Source organism: Rhinoraja longicauda, chromosome 10, assembly GCF_053455715.1.
Source record: "Rhinoraja longicauda isolate Sanriku21f chromosome 10, sRhiLon1.1, whole genome shotgun sequence".
Classification (NCBI taxonomy): Eukaryota; Metazoa; Chordata; class Chondrichthyes; order Rajiformes; family Arhynchobatidae; genus Rhinoraja; species Rhinoraja longicauda.
The window spans coordinates 54,980,434-55,004,500 of NC_135962.1; the positions used below are offsets into that span (position 1 = coordinate 54,980,434).

Consider the following 24,067-nt stretch of genomic DNA (forward strand, 5'->3'; position numbering starts at 1 on the left):
GTGGCAGAGAATTCCTCAAATTCACAACTCTCTGTGTGAAAAAGTTTCTTCTCACCTCAGTTTTAAATGGCCTCCCTTTTATTCTAAGACTGTGGCCCCTGGTTCTGGACCCCCCCCCCCAACATTGGGAACATTTACGTACAGGTATGTAGGTTAATTGGCTTGGTGTACGTGTAAATTGTCCTGCGTGTATGTAGGATAGTTAATGTGTGGGGATCGCTGGTCGGTGAGGAATCGGTGGGTCGAGGGGCCCATTTCCGCGCTGTATCTCTAAACTAAATTAAACTAAACCCCCTAGCATGTCGGCCATTTCTTCCCCTACTTCCATCTAGTGATGTCTTCGAGCGGTGCTGGCTCGAAGGGCCGAATGGCCTCCTCCTGCACCTATTGTCCATTGATGTTATGCTGACGATGTTCAATGAACAAAGCTGCAAATCTAAAATACATTAACTACAGTGAAGGTGCAGCTCATAAACCACAAATTGTAAAGAGCAATAAAAAGTGAATTATATCACCGTCCACGTTCTATATTTAAAACCAGAAACACTGTAGTAAAACTATATTTCATTTGGCTCCATAACTGAGGATGAACTGATGGAGCATTACACGGGAGATGATGACTGCAATAAAATTCATCAAGGCTTTGTCATCTTAAATGAGCACCATCAACTGTTTAAACAGATCCAGGTCTATGCCTTGTTACCAGAGATATATTCGAACAGGGCTTTCCTCGAGTTTTGATGTTCGATGGCACGATGGAAAAAGACATTAAAATCGGATTTGAAATGTCAAGTTTTAAAAAAAATTCATAAAAAGAAAAGGAATTTCCTTTACTTTGCCTAAATGGGAGGAAAGGAATACCATTCTTTTCTTTGATTCATGAACAAGGTCTTTGCACAAAAGAAAATTCAGAGCTTCTGGCCGTTGTTCCAATTAACCGTTTCACTAAACTTCCATTTGGCTCTCATTTCACTCTACATAAAGCTCTTCAGTAGCAAACAGAATGGAGGGATATGGGTTATGCCTAGGTAGATGAGTCATAGAGTTATAATGTGGAAACAGGCCCTTCAGCCCAACTTGCCCATACCAGCCAACATGTCCCAGCTACACTAGTCCCACATGCCAGCATTTGGTCCATATCCCTCCAATCCTGTCCTATCCATGTGCCTGCCCAATTGCTTCTTAAACATTGGGATAGTCCCTGCCTCAACTACCTCCTCTGGCAGATCGTTCCATACACTCACCACCCTTTCTGTGAAAACGTTACTCCTCAAATTCCTATTAAATCTTTTCCTCTTCACCTGAAGAACCTATGTCCTCTGGTCCTCGATTCCCCTACTCTGGGCAAGAGACTGTGCATCTACCCGATCTATTCCTCTCATGATTTCATACACCTCTATAAGATCATCCCTCATCCTCTTGCGCTCCCAGAATAGCAATGTGTAAAGACCTCCGTTTGGACGATCCAAACACAAGTAGGTGAACTGTGTCAGAGCAACAGTAATGGCACCTTTTCAAAGCGGGCACTTAATTCCTCGAAGTTGAACATGTAACGTGGTCCTGAACATCTGCAGAATAAAGTGCTTATTAATTATGCATTCAATGTGTCTATTTCTTGTTCGCACACAAGAGCTTCTGCACTTCATACTTCTTTCAATAACAGTCAAAGATCCATTTCTGATGAAAGGGCATTGAAGTGGAACATCAATCCTACTTCTTGTTCCAAAGACACCATTTCTAGCATTTTACTGCATTTGTTTCAGATTTTGAGAATCTGCAGTATTTTAGATGATGATTGATGATGATAGATTATTGTCACATGTACTGAGGTACAGTGAAAAGGTTTGTTTTGCATAGAAGCCGGTAAAAATCATATAGCAGACCTCACCTAGGCAGTACAAAAGAGTCACCACATTTCTGGCGCCATCAAAGTTACAAAGGTTCACCGAACAGATCAATATTCTATTTTGTTTTCCTAATTATCTGAAGAACGTATAAGCTAATAATGTGCATTTCTTATATGAATAGTCCCAGATATCTCTGAACATTTATCTTTTCTGATCTCACGCCATGTAAATGTTTTTGTTTAGTTCTGAGATACAGCACCGAAACAGGCCCTTCGGCCCACCGAGTTCGCACCGACCAGTGATCCCCGCACATTAACGCTATCCTACACAAAGGGCAATTTACATTTATACCAAGCCAATTAACCTACAAACCTGTACGTCTTTGGAGTGTGGAAGGAAAACGAAGAGCCCAGAAAAAACCCACGCAGTCACGGAGAGAACGTATAAACTCTGCGCAGACAGCACCCGAGACCGGATCAAACCCGGGTCTCTGGCGCTGCAAGCGCTGTAAGGCAGCAACTCTACCGCTGTGCCACCGTGTTGCCCTATTCAGCTTTCCTCTTCATCTTGCCAAAGTGGATTACCTCGTATTGCCCCACAATGTACCCTGGCAGGTGGCAAAATACTGGGAGGATAAAATACCAGGCATTTTATCACCACTGCTTGGCTTTATAGTCCTCCCCCTCATATTTAACATGCATTTTGTATGCTTGCAAGGACTCCTGGACCACAGAAGATGGAACTTAAAGGCCCATTAATCAATTCTGACATAATGTTTTGCATTTAATTAAAATATTTCAGGCAACCGAGAAGTCGATTGTCATATATTAAAACCTTTTATTATTCAGATGGTATAAATTTGAAACTCCCATCAGATTCGATCATGTAATAGCTTTCGGGCTTTCTTTTAACATGTCACTTTATCAAAGTCACCACCTGCTAGAGCACAATTTCTCCTTGTGAAAAGAAAAAAGAATAACCATTACAACAGGATGGAAAAAATGTGGACGGACAGCTCCCTGAAAACAGGCTTAGCCGGATGAACCCATGGATCAAGAACTTAATGAGATCGCAGGAAACATGCTCGGGTGGAGTATGGAGGGAGGAACCCTTCTGGTATTTCCTCGTCAGATTTTAAGGCTTAAAACACAAGAAGCTATCTTGTGATAAAGAAAACGTGTAGGAAAGAGCTGCAGATGCTGGTTCAAATCGAAGATTTGTAGCTTTGATTCAAAGTGAAGAAAGCGAATGGTATGTTAGCATTCATAGCAAGAGGATTTGAGTATAGGAGCAGGGAGGTTCTGCTGCAGTTGTACAGGGCCTTGGTGAGACCGCACCTGGAGTATTGTGTACAGTTTTGGTCACCTAATCTGAGGAAAGACATTCTAGCCTTAGAGGGAGTACAGAGAAGGTTCACCAGATTGATCCCTGGGATGGCAGGACTTTCATATGAAGAAAGACTGGATAGACGAGGCTTATACTCGCTGGAATTTAGAAGACTGAGGGGGGATCTTATAGAAACATAAAATTCTTAAAGGGTTGGAGAGGCTAGATGCGGGAAGATGTTGGGGAAGTCCAGAACCAGGGGTCACAGCTTAAGGATAAGGGGGAAGTCTTTTAGGACCGAGATGAGAAAACATTTCTTCACACAGAGAGTGGTGAATCTGTGGAATTCTCTCCCACAGAAGGTAGTTGAGGCCAGTTCATTGGCTATATTTAAGAGGGAGTTAGATGTGGCCCTTGTGGCTAAAGGGATCAGGGGTATGGAGAGAAGGCAGGTACAGGTTACTGAGCTGGATGATCAGCCATGATCATATTGAATGGCGGTGCAGGCTCGAAGGGCCGAATGGCCTACTCCTGCACCTATTTTATGTTTTCTAAAATGCTGGAGTAACTTAGCGGGACAGGCAGCAGAATGACCCATCCCTTCTCTCCAGAGATGCTGCCTGTCCCGCTGAGTTACTCCAGCATTTTGTGCCTATCTTGTGATAAAGAGAGCTGAGGCAACTCTGCCTTGATGGAAATTTCTTTACATAATCTTCAGGAATGGTCAGAGGAGTTCTGGAGACTCTGCCACATCAGTCTTGACCAATGTCTGTTCATTATTTTCCGTGGAGTAGTCTTCAGGTCTAGAGGAAGCCTGGACGTCATCTATCCTTTCACAGTCTGTCTCGACTGGGAAACATTGTCCAACTCCCAGCACCTGTCTCACGGTCATGTTCACCCTGGAGCTCTCCAGGTACTTAGCACAGATTTCCCAGTCACCTTCGTCACTTTGATGGTTGTTGCTGGCTGTTGTCTGTCCCAAACAGTTGGGGAGCAGCCCTCCTTCCGGATTAGGGAGGATCCGGGGCACGGCATGGTAGAGGAGGCGGCTGCTGCCTGACATGACCATGATGTCGCCGCTGTGCATGAACATGGGCAGGGGGGAATCCTGCCTCGTCAGGCCTCCAAGAAGAAACACAGCTGATTGACCAAAGCTGAGAGAGAGCGAGAGAGAGAGAGAGAGAGAGAGAGAGAGAGAGAAAGAGAAAGAGAGAGAAAGAGAGAGGAGAGAGAGCAAGAAAAAGAGCAAGGAAATGAGCGAATGGGAGAGAGAGAAAGACAGAGAGAGAAAGAGGCAGGGCGAGAGAGAGTGGTGCAGAAGGAGAGAAAGCGAGAGAGGCAGAGAGATAGAAAGAGACAGACAGAGGGAGAGAGGCAGAGAGAGAGGCAGAGGGAGAGAGGCAGAGGGGGAGAGGCAGAGGGGGAGAGGCAGAGGGAGAGAGGCAGAGGGGGAGAGGCAGAGGGTGAGAGGCAGAGGGGGAGAGGCAGAGGGAGAGAGGCAGAGGGAGAGAGGCAGAGGGAGAGAGGCAGAGGGAGAGAGGCAGAGGGAGAGAGGCAGAGGGAGAGAGGCAGAGGGAGAGGGGAGAGGCAGAGAGAGGCAGAGGGAGAGGGGAGAGGCAGAGGGAGAGGCAGAGGGAGAGGGGGGAGGCAGAGAGAAAGGGAGAGAGAAAGGGAGAGAGAAAGGGAGAGAGAGAGAGAGGGAGGGGGAGAGGGAGGGGGAGAGGGAGAGGGAGAGAGGGGGAGAGGGAGGGGGAGAGGGAGAGGGAGAGAGAGAGAGAGAGAGAGAGAGAGAGAGAGAGAGAGAGAGAGAGAGAGAGAGAGAGAGAGAGAGAGAGAGAGAGAGAGAGAGAGAGAGAGAGAGAGAGAGAGAGAGAGGAGAGAGAGAGAGAGAGAGAGAGAGAGAGAGAGAGAGAGAGAGAGAGAGAGAGAGAGAAAGAGAAAGAGAACGAGAAAGAAAGACAGAGAGAAAGAAAGACAGAGAGAGAAAGACAGAAAGACAGAGAGAGAGAAAGGCAGAAAGACAGAGAGAAAGACAGAGAGAGAAAGACAGAAAGACAGAGAGAGAAAGACAGAAAGACAGGGAGAGAAAGACAGGGAGAGAAAGACAGGGAGAGAAAGACAGAGAGAAAGACAGAGAGAGAAAGACAGAGAGAGAAAGACAGAGAGAGAAAGACAGAGAGAGAAAGACAGAGAGAGAAAGACAGAGAGAGAAAGACAGAGAGAGAGAAAGACAGAGAGAGAAAGACAGAGAGAGAAAGACAGAGAGAGAAAGACAGAGAGAGAAAGACAGAGAGAGAAAGACAGAGAGAGAAAGACAGAGAGAGAAAGACAGAGAGAGAAAGACAGAGAGAGAAAGACAGAGAGAGAAAGACAGAGAGAGAAAGACAGAGAGAGAAAGACAGAGAGAGAAAGACAGAGAGAGAAAGACAGAGAGAGAAAGACAGAGAGAGAAAGACAGAGAAGGACAGAGAGAGAAGGACAGAGAGAGAAAGACAGAGAGGGAGGGAGAAAAAGAAGAAGAGAGAAAGTGCAAGAGAGAGAGAGAGAGAGAGAGAGAGAGAGAGAGAAAAAACAAATTTTGCAATTTTAGTTACTTTCAACGTGCCAGTTTTCTCCATCCAGCCCCTCGTAACTAGATGCTGATTATACCTTGGTGACCCATCAAATATAATTCCCAAATGTTTGTAGGCCGTTGAATCATGAACATGTGGGATGTCATAACTGACCCACTGCATATTGCCACCTGGACTTGGCCAAAGTAACCTACCTTTGGGGAGAAGGCAGGAACGGGGTACTGATTAACAATGATCAGCCATGATCACATTGAATGGCGGTGCTGGCTCGAAGGGCCGAATGGCCTACTCCTGCACCTATTGTCTATTGTCTACCTTGGACCAAGGACTAGAACTAGACTTGACAGTGTAGATAGGGGTGGGTTAATGTTTATGTAAAGTAAATGATGGGCACACAGCCAAGGCAACATAAAGGAAATGGAAACAACCAAGTAGGTGGATGGGATATGATGGTAACAGCTGTGAGGGTGTTGCAGAAGTGGAAGTGAATGATCTATGAAAGGATAGAAGGTTAAAAAATCACTCGAGTCAATGACAACACTGAGGTCACAACTCAAAATGTAGCATGGGAAAAAACTCAGTGGATGTAGGAGAGAACTGCATATTCTGCGAAGGTATTTATTCACAAAATGCTGGAGCAACTCAGCAGGTCAGGCAGCATCTCAGGAGAGAAGGAATGGGTGACGTTTCGGGTCGAGACCCTTCTTCAGACTGACTGCATATTCTGCAGTCGCAATGGACAATCATAGCAACGATTTCAATTCACAAGGAATCAGCAGAAACCCAAATATTCTGGTCTGTAAATAAACATCATACCCCACTACTCTTCTGCGTTTTCCAACCCTTCTGCCACTCAAGAGTGTTACATGATGCGGATTAATCATGAAGATTAATAGAGGCATTAGAAAAGTGGTATAGTGCTCATTTTTCTTTACCTGAATGACAAGAGGGGTTTGGAGTAGTCAATCTCTGATTCATCCACGTGAATGCCCAGCGAAGAGTCAAAATGATAGTAGTTCAATATCCCGGCTTCTGCCTTAAACTGGGTGAAGCCACAAGCAGCTGCCACCTGCTCTGACAGGTACGCGAGGTCCACAGGAAATGTCGTATGGTGGTCGGCTGAATATTTCTGCAAGTGGAAAGCCCAAAACACAAGAGAACTTCACCCTTAGCTAAGAACCCTTTAGAAAGCGGCTGTTAAAGTTACAGCCATTTACGGTTTCACAAACAATGGAAAGTATGCTTTGGATGTGTGGGAGTTCGAGTCATATGGAAACAGTGTGGAAACAGGCCCATCGGCCGAACTTGCCCACATTGGCCAACATGCCCCATCTAAACTAGTCCCACCTGTATGCTTTTGGCCCATGTCCCTCTAAACCTACCCCATTCATGTACCTGTCTAAGTGTTTTTTAAACGTTGCCATAGTACCTGCATGAATTTTGTTACTTTCTTCACTTTGACATAGTGTTTGAAAGGCACTTTTAAAAGATGCCAATGGATCACCTCCATACTTGCACGCGATAGGCCAGCTGTTGGCGGTTGTGCAGTAGAAAACAGAAACAGGAACAGAATCAATGTGGTCACCGGAAGCAACAAACCTTGTGGTTGAAGAAGGAATTTAAGTTATTATGACCGGGCTACTGAGAAAGTTAATTGTCTACCTTTCTTTCCATATACTTCTGGACATCTTTGTTTTTGCATAAGATAGACACTAAAAGCTGGAGCATCTCTGGAGAGAAGGAATGGGTGACATTTCGGGTTGAGACCGTTCTTCAGACTGTGAATCAGGGGGAGAGGGAAACAAGAGGTATGAAAAGGTTCAGAAGAAATCACTGCTGGCACTGATGACTCAAGAAAGCTGGAACCTTTTCATACCTCTCGTTTCCCTCTCCCCCTGACTCACAGTCTGAAGAAGGGTCTCGACTCAAAACGTCACCCGTTCCTTCTCTCCAGAGATGCTGCCTGTCCCACTGAGAGAAGGAATGGGTGACGTTTCGGGTTGAGACCCTTCTTCAGACGTTTGCGTACATATCCAATTCCCATCCGAAAGCTGCCCCTGAATCACATCATCTGAGAGTTCTGGGATGCACTGATGAGAGGATGGTGATACAGTATCTATCCAAGTCAGCTTGGAGTGCAGATTGAAGGTGACAGATTTTTGATGATCTTGCTCTTGTTATTTAAAGGAGTTGCTGCCGAGCTAGCTTCTTGCTGCAGGGCATGCTGTAGCCTATCGATGCAGCAGCTATACCAGCTGGTAATGCAGTGAAATGCAGGGTGGCATGTTGGTGCAGTGGTTAGGACCCATGGATTCGGGTTTGATCTTGATCTGGGTTTGCACATTCTCTGCAGGACAACGTAGATGTCCCATGAGGCAGCACAGTTGCGCAGCGAGGGGGGCGACACAATGGCACAGCGGTAGAGTTGCTGCCTTACAGTACCCGAGACCCTTGTTCAATCCTGACTACGGGTGCCTGACAAGCTCTGTACAGAGTTTGGACGTTCTCCCCGTGACCACGTGGGTTTTCTCTGGGTGCTCCGTTTCCGCCCACATTCCAAAGACGTGCAGGTTTGTAGGTTAATTGACTTCTGAAAAATTGTCCCTAGTGTGTAGGATAGAACTAGTGTATGGATGATTGCTGGTCGGTGTGGACTTGGTGGACCGAAGGGCTTGTTTCCCAGCTGTATCTCTAAACTAAACTAAACTAGCTATGAAGCCTCGCAAATGAATTAACCATTTGTTTACAGGATTGGCAAAAGAATCGCAGAGTAGTTGACAACGGTGTGAGAAAGAAGGGATTTCAAAGCTGTAGGGAAACAGGGAAGTGGCACTGATGGAGCCAGCACTGATGGGCTCACTTGACCCAGCTGCCTTTACCTGGGATATGCCACTATATCATTTCTTTATCCTGACAAAACCTTTAGACTTTAGAGATATTGTGGAAACAGACCTTTCAGCCCACCGAGTCAGCGCCGACCAGCTTATACACTAGCATTATCCTAGACACTGGGGACTATTTACAATTTTACCAAAGCCAATTAACCTACAAACCTGCACACCTATGGAGTGTGGGAGGAAACCAGAGCACCCGGAGAAAACCCCAGTCACAGGGAGAACGTACAAATTCTGTACAGACAGCACCTGTAGTCAGAATCGAACTCAGGTCCCTGGCACTGTTGGCTTAACAGGCTGCAACTCTACCACTGTGCCATTCTGCACATGTAACACCTAAAATACAAGAGGACTCCAAGCATTTTGGATAGCAATTGGTGGGCATTGCAAAAACATTTGCAGAGGAAGAGAAAAAAAATCCGCATGGTTGCGATGGCTCGGATAATTTTGCGAGTGGGTGCAGTCTCTGAGCAAGGGCTCTTCCTCGGTGAATGAAGTGGATTCCCCGAGGTACCAGTTAACTTTTGTTATCTGTCCACACTTCTGACAGGTCAGGGCAAAGGCTGACAAAAGGCGAGGAGCAGGCCACCTCAAAATGGAACCTGATGAGAAGGGTCTTAACTTGAAAATAAATAAGCACAGAATGGATGGTTTCATAAAACGCTTATTTTTCCAGTCGCAGAGAAAAGTTACCTTCGTTTCCCAGTTGTAATGATATCCTAAGGTAACCCATCGAAGTTTCTCTAGCAAGCTTTTAGCCTCTCGTTTACCAGGGCCTTTTAGCCTAGAAAATAAAGATTCCATTAAAAACCACACTTTCACTCATTCCCCTTCCCCCCTTTATTCCTTTGGGTGCACACCACTTTTATCCAGCAACCTTCATCCGAGGATTTCTGCTCTAATAATATCAGTTTGGGGACAGCATATCACTTAAGTACGTCCTGACAGTCTTCAGCCCCTTCACTGTTTGGTGACACGGTGGCTCATACCCACAAGGTACCATTGCTTGCAGAATGGACAATTGTGGACTAGAAACTCACCCAAGCAAATAAAGCAAGTTGGCAGAGATTGGCAGCTCAGGGATTTGAAATACACATCAGTGAGAGAAGCTTCTTGCTCCCGGCAGCCAGGCACCTTGAAACCGAAGGTTTGTTAAGTTTTTAGGAGTCATACTTTATCGATGTTGCCTGTCTCTAATGCTGGAGTAGGCTGCAGGTCTATTTTGAATTGCATACAGCACACGTTTATTGTTTTTGATTCAAAGAAACTTAAATTTCAATTTAAACTTAATAAAACCTGAATTTTAAAAAAAGTGTCTTTTAGCTCTGCAAAACATGATGAGGTAGCCTCAGAAGAAAGATTAGCAAACTAAACAATAATCCTCTTGAAAACTGAGATGGGAGTGGGCAGAGAGCCAGCAAGAGTGATGAGAAACAAGGCTTTGCAATTCTGCGGTGAAAGTTTTGATGCCTTTCGAATGAAACTAACAAAAAGCAACGGCAATACTCCTAATGCTGATATAATATTCCAGCAAAATCCCTTTTATATCCGATCAGCAGAAGGAAAAGTGGGGCCAAAATACATGACAATGTTCTGTCATAATAAGCGTACAAAAGACCACTGTAGGTCCATTAGATATTAGTTTAGTTTAGAGATGCCCTTCGGCCCATTGAGTCCATGCGGCCCAGCAATCCCTGCACACTAACACTATCCTACACACATTAGGGAGAATTGACAATTTTACCCAGCCAATTAGCCTATAAAACTGAACATCTTTGTAGTGTGGGAGGAAAGTGGAGTTCCCAAGAAAACGCACGCAGGTCACAGGGAGAATGTGCAAACTCCATGCAGATAGCACCCGTAAACTGCAGGATCGATTCCGGGTCTTTGGTGCTGTAAGGCAGCAACTCTACCGCTGTGCCACCATGCTGTCGTGTTTCGAGATTTGCATCCATAAAGCTTATGGCAGGTTGGAGTAGAAGGGGGATGCCAATGCTGGTTTACAAAAGAAGACAAATAACGTTGGAGTAACTCAGCGGGTCAAGCAGCATCTTTGGAGGACTAGGATAGACAACCTTTCTGGTTGGGACTCTTCTTCAGAATGGATAATGTACTTTGTCACAAAATCAGACTGAATTTAGCTTCTTTGTTTAGGAAGGGCTATATATGAAGGTAATTACACCACAGCACCTCAGCAATAATTTATATTTATACAGCACCTCTCACATCAAAGCATGTCTTAAGAAAACCAAACAGAAAGCTGACAAATCTTACTCGACTTTAACAAACTAGCTTTCGGAACTACTGAGAGTTATCAAGTTCTTGATTTTCTGATGCAATTATTTTAGTAAATATGCAATTCCAGATCCGCCTTTTCAATTTCACATTATGGACTTGCTCGGCATATTTAAAATGAATTTACAAATGGGCAGCAGGTTCACACACAAAAAAAAGAACATTTGGTTCTCACATTACACTCAGATCACTACGGAATGATTACCTATGTGATAATCAGCTATTACTGTCTTTTATAAGCGATTGGTATATTCATGGGACACGTTTTAAAGTTAGGGCTTAATTTTCCATGCATTCCGACAAAGTTAATTGTTGCCAGTGCAATTTAAACTGCCATCAAATAGTTCTAGTCAGAAGTGTTAACACATTTGTTGCTTTTAAAACAAAGTGCATTGCATCCACACAGTGTCAACTTTGAAGATCAACGAGAATGCTGAAATAAAGAGGACGAAAACAAAGTAACACTAACAGTATATAAAATTTATGAAAGGCATGGATAAGATAGACAGACATAAACTTTATCCCATGGTGGAAATGTCAAAAATAAGACGGCATGGCTCTAAGATCAGAGGGGGTAAATTTTAAAGGAGATAGACAGGTCTCTTATATTTGCAGAGAATGGTGGGTGCCTGGAATACACTGCCTCGGGTGGAGGCAGATAAGATGGTGGTGTTTAAGAGGCTTCTGAAGAGGAACATGGAAGTGCAGGGAATAGAGGGGTAGGATCATGTGCAGGCAGGGAAAATTAGTACACCAACATCATGTTCGGCACAGGCATTACAAACCGAAGGGCTTGCTCCTGCCTGAAATGTTCCATATTACAGATACTCAGCAGGATAGACCTGGTATCTGTGAAGAAAGAAGCATTGTTCTAATGAAATGCCTTAAACCTGAATATTCACTTTGATTTTTCTCTAGTTTTGCAGTATTGAAAATGAATCTGATCATTGCCATCCAGCAAAATAGACCCCACCAATAAAACCAGGTCATTCTAACCCGTACATCTTTTGTAAACAGCAACAAAGCTTGACACAAAAAAAAATGTTTACTGGCACATTCTCAAGCACAACAGAGCTAGGTTTTACTAGTGGAGATTGCTGAATATTTGTCAGCTCTCTTGACATCTTATGGTATATGACACAGAGTTTTGGGAGACCCTACTGTCAAAACAAACCTCCTTTGTACCTGCATTTTGCTTTCTTCCAGTCTGAGATGAGATGGCTGAATTTTACTTCAGAGGTCATGGACAATGGGTTGTATGGTACACTAAGAAAACGACGATCACAATCTGAAATGTTTACACAGATTGTGGTGCAATAGATCTGTATGTAAACACTACTGCATGCCTTCCAAGTGTAAACTTAGAACGTTTCAAAATTTGACGTGTGGTAATGATCTTTACCAGAAAGGGAAATTTGAGAACTAACAGAACTTACATTAGGATGTAATGTATATTAGAGAATAAAAACCCATTTCTTCTCATCGGCTGTCATAAGCTTTTTAGCCCTAGGCGTAATAATACGGCAGTGCATGGAAAAGGAGGACAAACACTTTTTAACTGCAGGCAGGCATCACAGTTGTGCAGTTACATGTCATTCTGAAAACTTTACCTTCGATGTTAGAGGTACAACATGGAAACAAGCCCTTTGGCCCAGAGTCCACGCCGGCTAGCCATCACCCCTTACACTAACCTACACACACTAGAGACAATTTTACAACTTACCAAAGCCAATTAACCTACAAACCTGTACGTCTTTGGACTGTGGGAGGAAACAGGAGCACCGGGAGAACACTCACATGCTCATAGTCATAGAGTGATACAGCGTGGAAACAGGCCCTTCGGCCCAACTTGCCCACACCGGCCAACGTGTCCCAGCTACACTAGTCCCACCTGCCTGCGCTTGGTCCGTATCCCTCCAAACATGTCATATCCACGTACCTGTCTAACTGTTTCTTAAACGTTGGGATAGTCCCAGCCTCAACTACCTCCTCTGGCAGCTTGTGCCATACACCCACCACCCTTTGTGTACAAACTCCATACAGACAGCGGCCTTAGTCTGGATTGATCCCGGGTCTCTGGCACTGTAAGGCAGCAACTCTACTGTTGTGCCACTGTGCTGCCCCTTGTGCAACTGTGCCAGCCCTAGTCAGTGAAAACAAAACAAAAAACCTCATCATAAATGACTGAAAAATGCTTTCTCCATTAACCAAAGTTTGATCATTCAGTTTTCAGGTGGTGAAAGTTGAACATCTCTTGAGTTGCATATATTAACTTGCAGTAATTTAGACCAGAACACAATCAGTCCATGGATCCAACTAAAGTACGACATGTTCCCGAAGTAGGAGGAATTGGAAGAGCAACAATAAAATGAATGGTCACGTGAGGAACAAATTTCTTTCAGATGCCAGCACGGTGGCACAGTGGTAGAGTTGCTGCCTTACAGCACCAGAGACCCGGGTTCGATCCCGACTGCAGGTGCTGTGTGTACGGATTTTATATGTTCTCCTTGTGGCCGCGTGGGTTTTCGCTGGGTGCTCTGGTTTCCTCCCACACTCCGAAGATGTACAGGTTGATAGGTTAATTGGCTTCGGTAAAAAAAATTGTAAACTGCCTCTAGTGTGTAGGATAGTGTTAATGTACGGGCGGGTTGGCAAGGTCTCAGTGGTCCGAAGGACCTGTTTCCACATTGTATGTCTAAAATGAATGCTCATGTGAGGAACAAATTTCTTTCAGATGCCAGCACGGGGCGCAGCGGTAGAGTTGCTGCCTTACAGCGAATGCAGCGCCAGAGACTCAGGTTCGATCCTGACTATGGGCACCGTCTGTACGGAGTTTGTACGTTCTCCCCGTGGGTTTTCTCCGAGATCTTAGGTTTCCTCCCACACTCCAAAGACGTACAGGTATGTAGGTTGATTGACTGGGTAAATGTAAAAAAATGTTTTTAAAAATTGTCCCTAGCATGAGTAGGATAGTGTTAATGTGCGGGGATCGCTGGGCGGCGCGGACTCGGTGGGCCGAAAGGGCCTGTTTCCGCGCTGCATCTGTAAATCTAAATCTAAAATCTAAAGCCAGTGGACGGTTGTGTTTTCCATCTGTTACATTTATTTCCCAGATTCATTGGACATAGATTCAAGAAATAGATTCAACCTATGATAAGGTTTTCAGATCTCCAATAATTAGCTGAATACTGACCATTCAGGATGCAGCTTTGTTTTGGAGTCAGAAGAGTTTATAAGTCTTGAAAGAGCTGTATGATTGTTAAATAATTTCCCGGCTGTGGATTAATCTAAATTGAGGATGTTTTTCAGGAGATGTGTTTGTCCCTCAATGTGTTTCGTTTAGTTTAGAGATACAGCGTGGAAACAGATCCTACGGCCCACGGAATCTGCGCCGACCAATGATCACCCTTACACTAGTTCTATCCTCCGCACAAAGGACAATTTACAGAACCCAATTAACCTATAAACCCGCACGGCTTTGGAATGTGGGAGGAAACCGGAGGGAGCACCCGGATAAAACCCACACGGTCACAGGAAGAATGTGCAAACTCCGCACAGACAGCACCCGCAGTCTGGATTGAACTTGGATCTCTGGCGCTGTAAGGCAGCAATTCTACCACTCTGGCACTATGTTGGGGGAAATGGGTGCATATGCCCCAAACCTTTTTGCCATTCTGATTGAGAATGATCAGCCATGATCACATTGAATGGCGGTGCTGGCTCGAAGGGCCGAATGGCCTCCTCCTGCACCTATTGTCTATTCTATCCTTTCATTATCAATGATGTGCCTCTCCAGATTTTGGCTCCGGTTCTTCGATGTCTGCTTCTACCTCCCTCCAGGAGTAACTTATTTGAGCTTCAAATTTTTACTTCAATTCACATAGAATTCCATAATGTGCTATAAATTCCAACCCGAGAACATTACAAGACCACAATGTTAACAGCAGATTAAAGCACAGATGACATTTGCAACTGGCTGGAGAATTGAAAAATGCATGTGTGCTTTGGCAGAGCCTGCTCCACACAATGCCCAATTGCATCACTTTTATTTACTGGTTTGATGAATGGTCTAATTCTGTTGCCATTTCTCATTGCTTATGGGACAAGCATTTGGTTTCCTAGTTTTCACTCATTGTTACAACCATGGGAATTTGGGAAATTGGCCAGAGGCAGAATATTTTGGATGATACTCCCTGAAATAAAAAGAGTGCACTGAAGATGTAGAAATAAGAAAGTGCAGAAGATGGTTAATGCACAAAAGGACACAAAGTGCTGGAGAAACACAGCAGGTCAGGCAGCTGGTGTTCATCAGTCTGAAGAAGGGTCTCGACCCGAAACGTCACCCGAGATGCTGCCTGACCCGCTGAGTTATTCCAGCATTTTGTGTCTACCAGCTGGTGTTCTTTCAGGTTTGACGAAGAGTCTTGACCTGAAACGTCACTTAGAAACATAGAAAATAGGTGCAGGAGGAGGCAATTCGGCCCTTCGAGCCAGCACCGCCATTCATTGTGTTCATGGCTGATCATCTGCAATCAGTAACCCGTGCCTGCCTTCTCCCCATACCCCTTGATTCCACGAGCAACTGGAGCTCTATCTAACTCTCTCTTAAATCCATCCAGTGATTTGGCCTCCACTGCCCTCTGTGGCAGAGAATTCCACAAATTCACAACTCTCTGGGTGAAAAAGTTCCTTCTCACCTCGGTTTTAAATGGCCACCCCTTTATTCTAAAACTGTGGCCCCTGGTTCTGGACTCCCCCAACTTTCCCCTGACTCTCAGTCTGAAGAAGGGTCTCGGCCCGAAACGTCGCCCACTCCCTCTCCCCAGAGATGCCGCCTGTCCCGCTGAGCTAGTTGACCCCAGCATTTTGTGCCCACCTTCGGTTTAAACCAACATCTGCAGTTGCTTCCCACGCAGCTTGAGATTGAGCCCAGTTTATTGTTACGTGGGGTGGCGCAGCAGGTAGAGCCGCTGCCTCACAGCGCCGGAGACCCAGGTTCGATCCTGACCACAGGTGTTGTCTGTACGGAGTTTGTACATTCTCCCCTGTGAACACAGTGTCCTTTTTAGCGTCTTCTCCAGAGACGTGGACCTGGTGGGCCAAATGGTGGACCTGCACATCTAATGAATTGAAGCAGGGTGCAGTCGGTAGGAGGGAAATTGGCTGTCGTATGGAGAGTGCTGTATCAAGGGAAAGTCAAGGCTGATCAATTCACATTATTTGTAAGAAAATAACTGCAGATGCTGATGAAGGGTGTCGACCCTAAACGTCACCCTCCCCTTCTCTCCTGACCTGCTGAGTTACTCCAGCATTTTGTGAAATTAATATTATTTGGCACTTACCTCAGCTGTTCTCTGCTTTGCTCCCACAGGTCCTTGGTTTCCTCTGGCGACATGTGCAGGTCTAAATTGCAGACATTTGGTTTCCGAGGGTAGGTTTTCAAACACTGCTTGGCCCAGTATCGTTGCCATCCAGGAAGAAAGGGATCCGAAATGAACGTGAATCCTAAGGGCACAAATGGACGGACAGAAAGATCAAAATAATTTACAGCAAAATAATCCCAAATAATAATAAAATGAAATAAGCATCCATTTGCTTTGTGCATAGAGATCATGGTTTCCTTTATTGGTGACAAAAATATATATTAAGGAGAATACTTCAGAATAGACCTGAAACGCTAACTTTCTCTCTCCCCAAGGGTGCTGCTGAGTATATTGCTTATTTTCTGTTTTTATATTACATTTCCAGCATCACAAGGATCTGGCATATGTGTGACATATATTACAAGACCTAACCAAAGCACTGAATGTACTTCCTTAACCCATCTGGTCTGCCTCGATTAATATTTTCCAAAGAATAGAAACATAGAAAATAGGTGCAGGAGGAAGCCATTTGGCCCTTTGAGCCAGCACCGCCATTCATTGTGATCATGGCTGATCATCCACAATCAGTAACCTGTGCCTGCCTTCTCCCCATATCCCTTGATTCCACTAGCCACGAGAGCTCTATCTAACTCTCTTTTAAATTTATCCAGTGAATTGGCCTCAATTGCTCAACTGGTCTTGGAGTACTTCGGGCAGAATCAGTGCAATAGTTGTGAAGCTCAGAACTCATTTATTAGTAGACGTGGATATACCGTTGCAAGATATCAAAATAGAAGCAAACCACCTAGGAATACAAGTACATAGTTCCCTTGAATTTGGCGTCTCAATTGACAGGGTGGTGAAGGTGGCTTTTGGCATGCTGTTCTTCATCAGAAGGTATTAGGTATTGGTTGGGATGTTATGTTGCAGTTGTGCAAGATGTTGGAGAAGCCACATTTGGAGCACTGTGTTCCATTTTGGCCACCTGGTATAGGAAGGATGTCATTAAGCTGGAAAGAGTGCAGTGAAGATTTACGAGCATGTTGCCTGGACTCAGGGGAGTTATGGGGGACGTTGGGCAGGCCGGGACTTTATTCCTTGGAGCATAGGAGACTGAGGGCTGATCTTATTGAAGTTTATAAAATCATGTCGGACACAGATTGAAAAGTCTTTTTCCCAAGGTTGGGCAATCAAGAACTAGTGAGCCTCGGTTTAAGGTGAGATAGGCAACTTTTTCACAGAGGGTGGTACGTATCTAGGATGAGCTGCCAGAGGAAGTTGGTGAGGCAGGTACAATAACAACATTTAAAAGACATTTGAACATGTACATGGACAGAAAAAGTTGAGGGATATATGGGTCAAACATGGGCAGATGGGACTAGCTTAAATGGGCATCTTGGTCAGCATGAACGAGTTGTGCCAAATTGCCAGATTCCATGCTGCCTCTCAGATCCAAGCACTACAGATGAGCTTCATGTTTAGTTTCAAGATACAACATGGAAACAAGTCCTTCCTTGGCCTGCCAGTCCCTAAGCTCACCAGTGCTCTTTTTCTTCTTAATTATATTCCAAACAGCTGATTTTGGTAAGCCTAAGGTTTGGCTGATGTCGCTAACAGTTTTATTCTTGTTTCTCAGTCTCATAATATCTTCTTTGACTTTCATTGGCACAACTTTGGTCCTCATGTTGATAAACAGCAATAAAAGTTTCCAAAGGTGATGGAAAGACTGAAGGAAAGACGAGGTGCTGAGAGCTCTCTTATGCCTGCATTGAGAAGGCAAATAAACACACCTGAGCAATTACAAACACCCGTGAAGCCATGTGTCCCAAACAATAGACAATAGGTGCAGGAGGAGGCCATTCGGCCCTTCGAGCCAGCACCGCCACATGATCGCATCAATGTGATCATGGCTGATCATTCTCAATCAGTACCCCGTTCCTGCCTTCTCCCCATACCCTCTGACTCCGCTATGCTTAAGAGCTCTATCGAGCTCTCTCTTGAATGCATTCAGAGAATTGGCCTCCACTGCCTTCTGAGGCAGAGAATTCCACTGATTCACAACTCTCTGACTGAAAATGTTTTTCCTCATCTCAGTCCTAAATGGCCTACTCCTTATTCTTAAACTGTGGCCCCTTGTTCTGGACACCCCCAACATTGGGAACATGTTTCCTGCCTCTAACGTGTCCAACCCCTTAATAATCTTATACGTTTCGATAAGATCCCCTCTCATCCTTCTAAATTCCAGTGTAAACAAAGCCTAGTCACTTGTATGGTGCCCTGAAATGGGGGGGACTAAGTATAAACACAGCTGTAATTTCTACACGGTGAAACCAAAATGTATAAAAATGGCCTTTATTAAAATCTGACAATGTGCACTTTAACTACATGTGATTTTTTCTATTACAAATCTCAAATTGTGGAGTACAGAGGCAAATAAATAAATGATGGGTCTTTGTCCCAAACATTATGGAGGGCACTGTATTTACTGCTTTCAGGCACTGCGGCACTCTCTTAATCTCTGCCAGAGATAAGAGGCCTTTGATTCTGTGTTGGCAAAGCAGAATTGTGATGAGTACAAATATACAAAAGATAAACAGACTGACAAAACCACAAACACGCAATTAATTAATTTTTTTTAAAATAAAGTGATCAGCCAACGACTCTGCCTTAGAAAATACAGAACAATTGTTCCTTTTAATGCCATATATAGAAAATTTTGAGATCAGATTGCAGCAAAAGGAAAACTGATTGAGGTAATATTATTTTAGCGAGAATGCAGAGGTAGATGGAAGTAAAAAAGGAAAGCAAGGCTCCGGAGATTCTCTCGTGACATCTATTAATGACAAGACAGGCTCAGTCATCTGGAAAGTACAAAGTTAAAGGTCTCGTGGAGCCTTAGGATGGGATAAAATGAGAGCCTAAGAAAGGATTAGTCAAAGGCATCAGAGCAAAATTCCTTATAAGCTGATGCAGAAAAAAGAAGAGAGTATCTGCACTTAATTTACTGCCAGATCAATTGAAGTGATTATTATGGCCTATACTACCTGCACCAAAGTCAACCGCTCGCTGTTCCCAGAGCGGTGATGCTTGACCTTAATCACCTTCATTCAAGAACGCAGCGCAGTATTGTAAAATGCAGTTGCCAGCTTGCAAAGAACCTCGTCAGGCACAATCGGCCAAATGGCCTCCTTCCGTGCAGTACAATGCAAAGTATATTTTCAAGCTGCAAACTGATGGTCCGCCACTGACGGACTAAAGACGCCATTAATGGTCACCATTTTTAAGAAACATCCGCACTCGTTCTATTCGTACTTCATGGAAAAGGATGGCTGTGTAATCTGCTCAGGTTGCATGATGCACATTACCTGGATAACCAGCTAATGAATACGCTTTCCACTTCCTAACTGGCTGCAGTCCAGCTTTACAGGCATCCCTATCGCTGACAGAGGCTGCATTAAGTGGTGCAATCAGAACCTGAAGAGGAAAGGAAAAGAGGAAAGGCACAATCATTTGGCAGATCACAAGTGATTAAGACGACTGGGCAGATCACCAATTATCCGAACATCTACACAAGTATTTAATATTGTATACCATCGAGCATAGAAAATTGTAGTGAGACTGAGGTGTTTAAGGTGATTAAATGTTTTGAATGGAGAGAGAGAGAGAGAGGGAAAGTATCTCCTTTGAGAAACGAGAACATAATCACAACCAAGGTCATGTAATCTAGAAGTTAAATCAGCGAATACCTCTGGAGAAAATCTGAAACAGGGCAAGACAATTGAAAATGTCAGAACTGAGTTTGATGCTCTTGTGATTGTGATAGATAAGAGGTGGGGTGGTGTGGAAGGTAGAATCAAGTAGGATCACGGAGTAAAGAAGATTTAATTGAATGATGTCATAGAGTCAATCAGCTCAGAAACAGGCTCGTCAGCCCAACAGGCCCATGCCAACCAAGATGCCACATCCAAGCTACTCCAATTTGCCCGCCTTTGGCCCATATACTTCTAAACCATTCCTTGCTATGTACCTGTCCAAGTATCTTTTAAACACTGTTCAACTACCAACTACCCCGAGTGAAAAAGTTGCCCTTCAGGTTCCTATTAAATCTTGCCCCTCTCACCTTAAACATTCGTCTTCTGTTTCTAGATTCTCTTAACCCGGTGGTGGCCAATTCTCTGAATGCATTCAAGAGAGAGCTAGATAGAGCTCTTAAGGATAGCGGAGTCAGGGGGTAATGGGAGAAAGCAGGAAAGGGGTACTGATTGAGAATTATCAGCCATGATCACATTGAATGGCGGTGCTGGCTCGAAGGGCCGAATGGCCTACCCCTGCACCTATTGTCTATTAAAAGACTGTGCATTTGACCCATCTATTCCCCTCATGGGATCACCCCTCATCCTCCTGCACTCTAAGGAATAAAATCCTAGTCTGCCCAACCTTTCCCCATAGCTCAGGCCCCTCAAGTCCTGGCAACATCCTAAAGGACCCTACTCCTGTCCTCCCTTCTTAAATCATCTTACTTCATACTGCACAACAAGAACGTTTGTCAACTACAAGCATTCCCCGCTATTCCAGCTCAATTCATACAACAAATAAGACTAGATAATCCGCAATGGTGCAAAATCCTCTTTGAATAGAAATATTGCATTTAAAATGATTGCAGCTACATCTCATATATTATGCACAAAGTAGAGCTAATGTACATAGACTCAAAATAACATAGTACAGCACAGGAACAGGCTGATGAAACAAATTCATCGACAAATCATCTTAAAACTCTTACTCATCACCTTAAACCTATGCGCTGGTCTTAAGCACCTCTGCCAGAGGTATAAAGTTTCTTAGTATCTACGGAACTGTTAATTTTGCATACCTTTACTACGTTCCCTCTCAGCCTTCTCTGCGCCAAGGAAAATAAATCCATCCTATCCAGTCTCTCTTCATAACTGAAACATTTCATCCCGGACAACATCTTGGTAAAGCTTCTCCAGTTCTTCCTGTAGTGTTACAACCAGAATTGTACTCAATATTCCAGCTGTGACTAAATAATGCTTTATAAAGTTATACCAAGACCTCCTTGCACTTATGGCCCAGCTAATGAAGGTGGGTGTCTCACATGTCTTCCTCACCACTCTATCTACCTGTGCTCCCATCTTCAATGATACTGTGGGTGGCACGGTGGCGCAGCGATAGAGTTGCTGCCTTACAGCGAATGCAGAGCCGGAGACCTGGGTTCGATCCCGACTACGGGTGCTGTCTGTAGGGAGTTTGTACGTTCTCCCCGTGACCGCATGGGTTTTCTGAGACCTTCGGTTTTCTCCCACACTCCAAAGATGTACAGGTTTGTAGGTTAACTGTCCCTAGTGGGTATAGGATAGTGTTAATGTGCGGGGATCGCTGGTTGGCGCGGACCCGTTGGGCCGAAAGAGCCTGTTTCCACGCTATATCTCTAAACTAAACTTGCACGTACACGGTTGTTCTTCGATGCTCCTTGAGTCCTACCATTCATAGTGTATGTCCTACTATTATTAGATGTGCCCCCCCCCCCACCCCAAAATGCACAACCACACATTTATAAGGCTTAAATTTTATCTGCCATTGCCCTGGCCAACTTATGAGCTCGGTCAATCTCATTCTGTATCCGAAGATTCTCTTAGATCTCTTTATCTTCTAAGAAGATCCCACAACATCACCAGCTTGTTTTGAAAGGAATCAGGTTGCATTTCACAAATTGGTGTAGAATTGACATTAAAATACAGAACAGTACAGCACAGGAACAGGCCGATCATGACTTCCTGACTCTAACATTCAATGCCCCTAACAAAGAAGTCAAGCGTACCGTATGCCTTCTTTACCACCCTATCTACTCATACTGCCACCTTTAGTGAGCTATGAACGGACTCCAAGACCCCTCTGCACATCCATACATTGTATAACAAGAAAGTAAAAGTGTTTGTGAAAACTATTTCAATATTACTCTGCTATTTTACCATTTGCTGCCAAGAAGGTCAAGTGACAATATTTCCTCTTAATATTGATCCATTTTTCTCTGCTATTCTCAGCATTTCTACATGTTGACAGCAAAGAGTTGTGGAATCTAACAGTGTAAAAATTAGAGTGTTGACACACGGTGGAAGATTTCACTCTGAACCCAGAGCTGATGTCTCAATCAATGCATGCAGGCTACCCGAGCCCTCAGTACTATAATGTTGACGGCACATCAGTAACGGATCCCACACCTCTGTCATATCCAATTTGCCAGCGGTAAGAACATGACATCAAGGAACAATATCCGAACTGCTGCAGTAACAGTCGCGGAGGGGTGGGTGAGGGTCAACTTTCTCCTCTGTGCTCAAACACCGTAAATATTAAAATCATTGACCCCAGTGCCCTCTAATGTGAAAATCCTCCGTGTTCCTATAAAAACATATATAATGCTACGGTGGAAGATAGGAGAGTTTTAGCGGGATATAGGCCAAAGGGCGACACAGTGGCGGTGGAGCTACTGCCTTATTACATCAGAGATCCGGATTCGATCCTCACTACTGGTGCTTGTGTGTACAGAGTATGTACGTTCTCCCCGAGACATGCGTGGGTTTTCTCCGAGATCTTTGATTTCCTCCCACACTCCTAAGACTCACAGGTTTGTAGGTTAACTGGCTTCGTATTAAAAAATGTAAGATTGGCCGTAGTGTGTGTAGGGTAGTGTTAATGTGTGGGGATTGCTGGTTGGTGTGGACTCGGTGGGCCGAAGGGCTTGGTTCCGCGCCATATCTCTAAACTAACTAAACTAACCTACAATTAGTGTTTATGAGACATCTTGGTCGGCGTAGGCAGGTTGGGCCAAAGGGCCTATTTCCATGCTGTGTCCAAGAGAAATTGTATTGTATTTATATGGCACCTTTGTGCAAGGAATCTAAGAAGGCTGATAGAATCATGGGAACATAATAGACAATAGACAATAGGTTTAGGAGTAGGCCATTCGGCACTTCGAGCCAGCACCACCATTCAATGTGATCATGGCTGATCATTCTCAATCAGTACCCCGTTCTTGCCTTCTCCCCATACCCCCTGACTCCGCTATCCTTAAGAGCTCTATCTAGCTCTCTCTTGAATGCATTCAGAGAATTGGCCTCCACTGCCTTCTGAGGCAGTGAATTCCACAGATTCACAACTCTCTGACCGAAAAGGTTTTTCCTCATCTTCGTTCTAAATGGCCTACCCCTTATTCTTAAACTGTGGCTCCTGGTTCTGGACTCCCCCAACATTGGGAACATGTTTCCTGCCTCTAATGTGTCCAACCCCTAAAAATCTTATATGTTTCGATAAGATCCCCTCTCATCCGTCTAAATTCCAGTGAATACAAGCCTAGCCACTCCAGTCTTTCAACATATGACAGTCCCGCCATTCCAGGAATTAACCTAGTAAACCTACGCTGCACGTGCTCAATAGCAAGAATATCCTTCCTCAAATTTGGAGACCAAAACTGCACACAGTACTCCAGGTGAAGTCTCACTAGGGCCCTGTACAACTGCAGAAGGACCTCGTTGCTCCTATACTCAACTCCTCTTGTTATGAAGGCCAACATTCCATTGGCTTTCTTCACTGCCTGCTGTACCTGCGTGCTTCCTTTCAGTGACTGATGCACTAGGACACCCAGATCTCGTTGTCCCCTTTTCCTAACTTGACACCATTCAGATAATACTCTGCCTTCGTATTCTTACCACCAAAGTGGATAACCTCACACTTATCCACATTAAATTGCATCT

General features: G+C 44.4%; 1 protein-coding gene across 2 annotated transcripts in view; it reads right to left on the reverse strand.

Moving 5' to 3' along the window:
• Positions 1-1,260: 1,260 nt before the first annotated feature.
• The window catches only part of alkbh1 (alkB homolog 1, histone H2A dioxygenase), a 34,067-nt gene continuing 11,260 nt past the window's right edge, over positions 1,261-24,067 (reverse strand). Inside the window, exons 2-7 of one of the 2 annotated variants that reach the window (XM_078406907.1) lie at positions 21,172-21,295; positions 19,664-19,772; positions 16,278-16,440; positions 9,334-9,424; positions 6,682-6,875; positions 1,261-4,327 (exon numbers count right to left, since the gene is read on the reverse strand). In XM_078406907.1, the coding sequence (XP_078263033.1) occupies positions 3,898-4,327; positions 6,682-6,875; positions 9,334-9,424; positions 16,278-16,440; positions 19,664-19,772; positions 21,172-21,270 (1,086 nt within the window). In that variant the 5' untranslated portion in view covers positions 21,271-21,295 and the 3' untranslated portion in view covers positions 1,261-3,897. The remainder of the gene's footprint in view (positions 4,328-6,681; positions 6,876-9,333; positions 9,425-16,277; positions 16,441-19,663; positions 19,773-21,171; positions 21,296-24,067) is intronic. The other variant, XM_078406906.1, reaches the window with a different exon arrangement.